This window comes from Sinohyriopsis cumingii, chromosome 9, assembly GCF_028554795.1.
Source record: "Sinohyriopsis cumingii isolate HCF-2022 chromosome 9, ASM2855479v2, whole genome shotgun sequence".
NCBI classification, from domain to species: Eukaryota; Metazoa; Mollusca; class Bivalvia; order Unionida; family Unionidae; genus Sinohyriopsis; species Sinohyriopsis cumingii.
The window spans coordinates 13387782-13398129 of record NC_142969.1 but is presented as its reverse complement, the minus strand read 5'-3'; the positions used below and the strand labels follow the sequence as shown (position 1 = coordinate 13398129).

At 34.2% G+C, this 10348-nt stretch overlaps 1 protein-coding gene across 3 annotated transcripts; it reads right to left on the bottom strand.

Moving 5' to 3' along the window:
* Positions 1-573: 573 nt before the first annotated feature.
* On the bottom strand, positions 574-7109 carry LOC149791290 (uncharacterized). Of its 3 annotated transcripts, none has more exons than XM_089969812.1 (5): positions 6921-7109; positions 6528-6642; positions 4938-4991; positions 2946-3027; positions 574-2149 (listed from the first exon to the last, which is right to left on the bottom strand). In XM_089969812.1, exons 2-5 carry the CDS (start codon positions 6538-6540, stop codon positions 1756-1758), a joined length of 543 nt encoding a protein of 180 aa, XP_089825938.1. In that variant the 5' UTR covers positions 6541-6642; positions 6921-7109; the 3' UTR covers positions 574-1755. The 3 variants fall into 3 exon arrangements, with proteins under 3 accessions (XP_089825938.1, XP_089825939.1, XP_089825940.1); XM_089969813.1 differs by lacking the exon at positions 6921-7109 and adding an exon at positions 6874-6917; XM_089969814.1 differs by lacking the exon at positions 6921-7109 and adding an exon at positions 6851-6869.
* Between the last annotated feature and the right edge of the window lie 3239 nt (positions 7110-10348).

Sequence of the window (10348 nt, the reverse complement as noted above, 5' to 3'; positions counted from 1 at the left end):
CATAAACATTTTCTAGCTTCACAGTAAGATGGCACGAAAAATACGTTCTGAGAATTCATAAAGTTCTACGAGAACTCCGATGTCTTGCCTGAATAAACTTTTAGCACGAACCTCAAGATAGTGTTCAAAGTCTCAGGTTTAGGTTGTGTATAATTGCTACGAGAATAAAGTTCGACTTAACATTAAAGTTCGAATTTTGGGATTTTCTCTATCGCTAACTTTTAATAAGAAAATGTGATGCAAATGTCATACGTAGGCTCAATTTCACCATAATAAGTTAAATCTAGACTCAAGATATGTGATTTGTCACATTTTGGTAGGAACTCAATTTCAGCCTATCAGATTGTTGGATTCTACATTGAATTTAAGTCTTCACTTAAGTTCATTTGGTGAAATTAAAATCCGAGTTGGGAATTTTGAACTTGGTTTTTCATTTTTTGGGGGGATAAATTTCATGAATACGAGTCTGGATCCCAGATGGCATGTCTATATAAGGACACAACCTGTATAAGTGTATTTATTTTCCATGTAAGGAAACAGTGTTAACACACTCAATATCCATATAAGAAAACATACAGTATCATTATATTTATTTCCACATAAAGAAAACCAGTATCAGTACAATAAATTTCCATGCAAGGAAACACAGTACCAGTATAAGCAATTTCCATGCAAGGAAACGCCCATTATCCGCGTACTCAATTTTCATTTTAGGACACACCAAGTATCGTTATACTCAATTTCCATTTATGGAAACACTCAGTATCAGAATAATCAATATTCATGTAAAGAAACACCAAGCATTAGTATAATCAATTTCAATGTTAGGAAACACCCAGTATCAGTATACTCAATTTCCATATAAGGAAACACTCCGTATCAATATACACAATGTCCATGTGAAAAAAATACTTATCAGTATATTCAATGTCCAGACAAGAAAACACACAGTATCAGTATATTCAATATCCAGGTAAGAAAACACCCAATATCAGTATATTTAATATCCAGATAAGAAAACACACAGTATCAGTATATTCAATATCCAGATAAGAAAACACCCAGTATTAATATATTCAATATACAGTTAAGAAAACACCCAGTATCAGTATATTCAATGTCCAGATAAGAAAACTCCCAGTATCAGTATATTCAATATCCAGGTAAGAAAACACCCAGTATCAGTATGTTCAATGTCCAGATAAGAAAACACCCAGTATCAGTATATTTAATATCCAGGTAAGAAAACACCCAGTATCAGTATATTTAATATCCAGGTAAGAAAACACCCAGTATCAGTATATTCAATATCCAGGTAAGAAAACACCCAGCATCAGTATGTTCAATGTCCAGGTAAGAAAACACCCAGTATCAGTATATTCAATATCCAGGTAAGAAAACACCCAGCATCAGTATGTTCAATGTCCAGGTAAGAAAACACCCAGTATCAGTATATTCAATATCCAGGTTAGAAAACACCCAGCATCAGTATATTCAATGTCCAGGTAAGGGTATTCAGTAACAGTTCGATATGTTTCGTATACAGTATACATCTTCTGAACTTACACTATACTATACCAAAACACTCGAGTTCAAACAGCATCTAGTCCAATATCTAGCTAGGATTTTAAAAATCCATGAAAGACAATAAAATCAAATCTTATGTCAGATACGCACTGACGAAAATAACAATCACACTCATGCACTTGCAATGCGAGTTTGCAAAACACTAAATCATCAGGAAAAACATTATTGTCAGCCATTTATCGCGGAATTGTCATCCGGATGAAAGACATCATCCAAGTCCTTCTCAAGTGTTCGATCAATGTAGGGTATATTCGAATCCATGCTTGCACTTTTACGGACTGCAGATTCACTACTTCGTACAAGGTGTACGTTCTCGTATTGGTTATTTCCTACGGATTTTGAATTAATCCGCTTCCTGTCCGGTTTTTTTGGTGCACTCGTACGAGGAGAGGAGTCGGAATTTTCACTGCTACGTGAAGGACGCTGCACATTGGTGTAAACCTCAAATTCGTTGGTACTGTCTATGTGGCCTTGACCTCGGCGATGTTCAAGGACGCTGAAGCCGCGAGTTGTTATCAGTTGGCGCTTACTGCTTCCATGTCTTTGTCGCTTTCTTCTTCTTCTGAAAATTGAAGGAAAACAAAATACCTAGAACGATCATCTCACATCCACAATGACAAAAAAAAAAAAAAAATGAAAGCTAGACAAATCATTTTCATAAAACCACTGGTTCAATCACCACCGTCTTTATTAAATCCTCTTCCTCTTTCTTTTTTTTTCCCCTTCACCCCCATCTTCTCACCATCGCATCGTCATTATGCCAATTTATCTTCATACCTCTAGAACGCTAAAAACAGAACTTACAACATTTTTTCCATAAAGTGACAATTTTAGCAATATATGTTACCTGTTATTTCTACCCCTCTGTATAACTCACTGGCATAACAAAGTGTCATTTCCACTTAAGATGGAATTTAACAATAAATTAATAGAGACACATATCTTAATAGCTTCTCTCCCTCTCTTTGTTTCTCTCATCTCTCATACTGCTTGATATTTCCTTACAGATACATTAAAAACGAAATTTAAAGTGGATCTGCGGAATAATTCCATTGAGACTGGTGGATTTTTTACAATTATATTGGTGTTTTTATAAGATGGTCCAACTCTGTAGGGACTGGTGGTGTTTGTATAAGATGGTCCAACTCTATAGGGACTGGTGGTGTTTTTATAAAATGGTACAACTCTATAGGGACTGGTGGTGTTTGTAAATTAATTATAGCTATCATTAATGTGTTCATTTATAATCATCTACGTCTGCACTCGCCCTGATACAAACCAGGTTTGAAACTTCGATAATTCATTAGATGACATGCACGAAAATACAGAGAGAGAGAGAGAGAGAGGAGTATACGCACCGGTTACATACGAGGATAATAGCTATAAGGATGGCTATGACAGCAATCCCAACCACGACGCCGATTCCGATATATAATGTAGCTGAAACAGATAAGAAAGACTCTTCTCTGAGATAAATGAGAGCTTGGTATCGCATTGATTTCACAGTAACTGAGATTTGTTTTTCTTTTCTAATATGCGATGTGATGAATCTCTTTTCTGGAACTCGGATTTACCAATCATCAAGGTGATTTTTCTACCAAGAAACATTTTGCCCATCCAGTGCAAAATAACTTGTTTAAAGAATAATGCTGCTAAAATCTGTATTTTTATAACGTACGGGGTTTTTTTCGGGGGTGGGGGCGGTGGATTGGTGGGGTTGGCGTAAAGTAGTAAGTCTATTGGTTTTTGTAGTAGATTGATGTATGCATATTAGCTCAGTTGCATAGTTCTTATTCTAGGTGGGTTATGGGGAGATTACTCGTGTAAGTTTAACTACCGTGTTTAGAGACTTAGGGGAGATTACTTATACAAGTTTAACTACCGTGTTCAGAGTCTTAGGGGAGATTACTTATACATGTTTAACTACCGTGTTCAGAGTTTTAGGGGAGATAGTCGTAGGGGGAGATAATTTGTGTACGTTCAATTAACGGTGTTGAGAGGCTGTCAAGAATTAACGTTTTTAATGGGAGTGTAAACCAATTGGTGAAGGACATGTAGGACGGATCCATCGATGGGGACCGAAGTCCTAAGCGCCAGGAAGCTAATACAATTTAGTGTTTCCAAGGTACTAACCATGCCACTCTAAATAAACTAGCTTTAGGAAACGTTTCGGTGCCACACCTCCACCCACAATTGACCCTTCTTTGGTGTTACCCTCTGGAAATTAATTAATTCATTCTTTCATTTGTTCGTTGATTTATTTATTTATCTATTTGTTTACTTGTTTGTCTGTTTATTTATTTATTTATTTATTATTATTATTATTATTATTATTATTATTATTATTATTATTATTATTATTATTATTATAAGCGAATCGTCCCCACCTTCACGGAACAAATCTAAAATATTAGAAATAAACAATAGGAAAAATAAACATGGAAACAGGCACGCATGTTTTGTTCCGAAAACCATAGCTGATTAAAAATCATGACTTCTGATTTATTTCATTGTATGCACAATAAAAAATATAAACATTACTATTTTATGTTCAATTTCTATGAAGACAGAACAGACAAATTTATTTTTTCACCTTGTCCGCCAAATTGTTCGTATCTTGTGTTAAGTAACCCGATATTATTTTGTTGTATCTGAAACACTTCTTATGCTTTTTTTCCTGACAAATTATCACTTGTTCTCATACTTTCTTCACGACATGAGACGATACAATAGATAGCTAATTCGACAATTGTACTCTGTCAAAGTTAATACGAACGTCGCACCTTTTTATTGTGTCTATGTTAAACATGTGCGATTTCAAATAACTGTTGAACATTGTCATTGTATAGGTAAGATAAATATTTGATTTATACACGGACAAATTGTACAAGCAAGTTTGTTGAACAGTGGAATTATCTTAATTTGATGTATTCCTTATGCACATGCATACAAATATATTATGTTTAACTTACATATGTGTGATGAGCATATATTTGACACATATATTGTTAATATTTGTTTGGATCACATCTTTTGTACGTGTGGATCTCATACATTCTCGACGTGTGTGAATCACATTTGCGTGAATTTCATACATTGTCAACAATTGTGTGTATTACAACTATTGTCAACATATGTGTGGATCTCACACATGGTCATTGTCAAGATATGTGTGGATCTTATACATTCTCAAAATATGTGCGGATCTCATACATTGTCAAGATATGTGTGGATCTCATACATTGACAGCATTTGTGTGGATGACATATGTTGTCATCATATGTGTGGATTTCATATTTTGTCAATAAATGTGAAAAACGTGGGGCAACTTTGCTTGAATAATCACTCACATTGTGTAGACTCTTTCTGTTTCACTTCTTCCCCTTTAGCTGTTGTACTGGCCCCTGAATACAATGCAAAAGTTAGACCTTTCATATGTAACTTATATTCATGCTATTCCAAATCAAACATTAAAACAATTATACGGGAGACATATTCTGATAAATCATACACATGTTTCTGACTTCTCATGTTTCAAACCTGAAGATACGATCATTTCAAAGCGTTGAAATTTTACCATACGTGTCAGACATTTTGATATTTTAGTAACATGAAACCATCCTAAATGTTCAAATCAGAATCAAGGAAAACTTGTATGCATTAACTTCTTAGGAAACCTGACCGAGTTATACAGTCATAGCAAATCGGCTGTTTGTGGAACATGGGACCAGATTGCGAAGACACTAAGGAAGTACAGAGCGGCCGCGCATCCGTGCAACACGCTAATGCAGTACAGAGGGGACGCGTATCCGTCGAACACGCTCAGAAAGTACAGAGGGGGTGTGTGTCCGTTGGGTTTGACTTGCGTTGCTATTGAAAGGAAATATTTTAATGCATTTGTACCTCATGTATATTCTATGCTTAGTTCAAGAAAATAATTGCAAGGTAAGACTTTTCATAATTGTGCTCATATAAGTGTTAATAGATACGTCTAAATTATTCGCATTGTAAGATAACCTGGCAGCATTATGACAATATTGCTAGATGGGCATGAAAAAGTAATTCTGAACGAATGTAGAAAATGTATTGCTGATTTTCATATTCTGTTTCATTTCTTTTCTTGTGTCTTTTGTCGTTATTCGAAAAAATGTAATACACCCTATTACAAATTTAAATTTGAACCAACAGATAACTGTACGATCAAAACTTCTCATTTTGATCATATACACTTCCTGTTTAAACTACTGATGGTAGCTAACAAAAACCTACTCCGGAAGGTTAACGGACATAATTAGTATATAGATCGACCTAGTTTCCACTGTGTCGACAGATCAACTTATTGTTCAACTGTTTAATACAGCTCATGTGCTTTCGGACTTATTATGAACTACCGAGTTATTCGAAAATACAGTTCACTAAACCTTTTAAAGGGTATATACATAAGTTGAGCACCACTTCGTAAAGTTAAATTTTGGTATATATTTTACAACACACACACACACACACATATATATATATATTATAATGCTATCATGCTAGGTATTAAATAATCTCCAAATTTGTAATATATTTGACTGTTGTGTATGTATGTATGTATGTATGTATGTATAACGTTGCCCATGCGTTTCATGTTCATTTGATCTTTTTTCCGCATTCTGGAAGTGATGCCTGACTCGCTCCGTAATTGCCATAATTAATAATAAAAATAGTCCAATTAATTAGGAAGGCTTATCTGATCACTGAAAGAAACATTCCTATATTACTCTTTGTTGTGTACATGGTACAGTACCAGCTGAAAATATATTTGCATTTATTTTGAGTCTTCGGAAAAATACAATCCTAATTTGTTGACACATTTTTTCCAGAACTAACTGTCCGTGTGTGTGAACGTGTGCGTATGTATTTACAAAGAATAATGGACTATCATAAAATGCACTTACCTGTAGACTCCATATCTGCAATTTAAATTGTCTTCGAACACGTGATCTGCAATTTTATTCCAACAAGACTCTTGTTATGATGGAGTGTTTTGTGAAATATCCATTGAAGACATGACTGAAAAGAAAACATATGGTGTATAAAAAAAACAACTTACTATTGCATTTACCAACAATAAATTAAATTTAGTTCCTGGATTTGGTGATGTCAGTGAAACTCTAAGCGGTTTTAAGACAAACGAAATAAAATCTTGAATTCCGAAACAATAAAAACAAAAAGATATTGAAAGAATCTGCATTTGAAAACAAATTCAAATAAAGTTTACAAGACCATGCTGGAAAACTTTACATATTGAGCTGGAAAGAAAATGATGCCGATTTTCTCTGCGTACTTACTAAAATATGTCTGCATCATTCAGTTGCTACAGGAAGAGCAACATGTAACTGTTTACGACTGAGACGTCTTTCACTCTGTCGAACTGTGTACTAGTCTCCACGAGCGAGTTTCCAACGTTAGTGCAGTGCGTTTTTAGCGCATTTAGATGCCTACAGCTACTCTTCAACTGCGGAAATAAGTTTCGTCTATTATACTACCAGAAGTGAGGTCAACAATAGGACAACTGGAAATGTGTATCCCTTGCTCGCAGTTTACGCTTCAACAACAACAATAATAATAATAATAATAATAATAAGAAGAAGAAGAAGAAGAAGAAGAAGAAGAAGAAGAAGAAGAAGGAGGAGGAGGAGGAGGAAGAAGAGGAGTAGGTGGTGGGGGAGGGAGAGTTAATACCTGATCAAAAATACAAGTCTGAAATATGACATGTATGGTCACCAAGTTGTTTCTTAGTCAATAGTTGGGAAACATGGACTTGTAAGTAGCTAAATTTGGCAGAAACATTTTATAGCCCTCTATCTTTTGTGCTAGCGTATACCTGCACTTTTCGGAATTTCACTAATCAGAACATAAACTATAGCACATCAGAACAATCCTTGCATTTAACTACATAAGTGTACAGCTTTTCTTAGTTCAAACTTAGCATTTTGGGCAGATGATGCAATTTTAAATGATTGATGACGAGATCTGCAACGAGATGTGCTGGCTGTCCGTCTTCAGAAAATAATAAATGATGAACTGGCATGTGACAATATAAAGACACAATTGAAGTTTTTTGTGTGTTTTTGTTTAATTTTTTGTCTCGTCAGGCCTTTTGATCCAATGATCATGTTAATTACTTAAGTACAGTTAATTACTTAAGTACAGTTATTTCATGCAAGATAAAGAAAACTCATCTAAGACTGGGGATTTGTACCAATAAATACTGCAAAACAATTTGCAAATTTGTATTCATTATTAAAGTAAACTCATCTAAGACTGGAGATTGTACCAATACATACTGCAAAACAATTTGCAAATTTGTATTCATTATTAAAGTAAACTCACCTAAGACTGGAGATTGTACCAATACAAACTGCAAAACAATTTGCAAATTTGTATTCATTATTAAAGTAAACTCACCTAAGACTGGAGATTGTACCAATACAAACTGCAAAACAATTTGTATTCATTATTAAAGTAAACTCACCTAAGACTGGAGATTGTACCAATACATACTGCAAAACAATTTGCAAATTTGTATTCATTATTAAAGTAAACTCACCTAAGACTGGAGATTGTACCAATACAAACTGCAAAACAATTTGTATTCATTATTAAAGTAAACTCATCTAAGACTGGAGATTGTACCAATAAATACTGCAAAACAATTTGCAAATTTGTATTCATTATTAAAGTAAACTCACCTAAGACTGGAGATTGTACCAATACAAACTGCAAAACAATTTGCAAATTTGTATTCATTATTAAAGTAAACTCACCTAAGACTGGAGATTGTACCAATACAAACTGCAAAACAATTTGTATTCATTATTAAAGTAAACTCACCTAAGACTGGAGATTGTACCAATACATACTGCAAAACAATTTGCAAATTTGTATTTATTATTAAAGTAAACTCACCTAAGACTGGAGATTGTACCAATACATACTGCAAAACAATTTGCAAATTTGTATTTATTATTAAAGTAAACTCACCTAAGACTGGAGATTGTACCAATACATACTGCAAAACAATTTGCAAATTTGTATTCATTATTAAAGTAAACTCATCTAAGACTGGAGATTGTACCAATAAATACTGCAAAACAATTTGCAAATTTGTATTTATTATTAAAGTAAACTCATCTAAGACTGGAGATTGTACCAATACATACTGCAAAACAATTTACCAATTTGTATTCATTATTAAAGTAAACTCATCTAAGACTGGAGATTGTACCAATAAATACTGCAAAACAATTTGCCAATTTGTATTCATTATTTCATTGACAATCTGCCATTGTAAGATATAAATTTTCAGCTTTTTGGTTTACCATCTACAAATGAAAATTATTTTCTTGATCTATCTTCATGAATTAGCAAAAAATGATTTGTCAGCGAGGACCGCCACACAGTCATGAATTAACAAAAAATAATTTATCTGTGAGCACTGCCACAGTCATGAATTATCACACGTAATTTGTCTATGAGGACCGACATACAACCATGAATTCGCAAAAACAATTTTTTAGGACCGGAACATAATCATGAATTAGCGAAACTAATGTTTCATCAAGGACTGCCAACTAATCATTAATTACCAAAAGGAAATTTTTAATGATGACCGCCACATGATTATGCAATATAAGGAAACCAACGGTGCATTTAAGTTTGCACGTTTAGCAAAAATGTGTCACTTTCTGTACAATTCACTTTTCTTTTGTTCAGTTTGTGAGCGCTACAGGTGGAACATTTAATTTATTACCTACGGATTTCACGAAGTGGTGATATTCTTCTTACATACATATTAATCAAAGTGGGTAACCACCACCACCTCTTACAGCGCCACTACCACTACCAAACTGAAAGCTTTCCCTTCTCCTTTGCAAGGATAACACCACTGCCACAGCGATGTAAATTAGTTGTTGAAACCCACTTTGACTAACTCGTACGCTTGGATAACTGCATCACACCCAATTCAGAATGTATTTTCAGCGATCTGTTTTCTACACTGACTCTAGTGCAGAATGTAATGATTTGATCTCGGAGGGAAGAGAAAAATATCTGGAATTCTTTAGCTGCTGAGACGGAGCAAAGAATGACGACGTTATAAGGAACCCGTAAAAGAGGTCACGAGATGCATGTAACTTCACAAGAAAGTGCATTCGACCTGCCTTAAATAGTGTAGTTGCTCATGTCTCATTTTTAATGGATTTCAGTAGCTAATATTGGATAAAAGATATAATCTAGTCACGGTACTATTATTAAAGCACGAAGACGGCAACTAAGGTTTCGATAACCTTGGGTCAAAATAACCTACTGGCATCCATATTTTCCGAAAGAGTATGAGCTGTGAGTAGGCTGATACCAGCACATGCTGGAATCTGGTAATAACTTGCAGAAATTTATTTTTGTTTTTTTAATAATTTTTTTCAAATTTTACTTTTGCTTTTGGCCAAATTTTCTAAAGGATACTGATAAAATTTAAAACTTACTGCTTAAGCTAACAGATCTAAAGCTGTAAATAGTACAAGCCGAATAGCCAACTCGATAATGACAAATGAAAATTGTGATAAACAGTTTGTTTAGGAAGTAGCGTCGTTTTCAACGTTATCTGTGGAGCTGTTTGTGTCTGCAGTAATACCGAAAAATTCATTTGCAAGGCATCAAGAATAAGACAAAAACTATAACTGATTTTAAAGCACGAGTAGAAATATACCCGGTATTA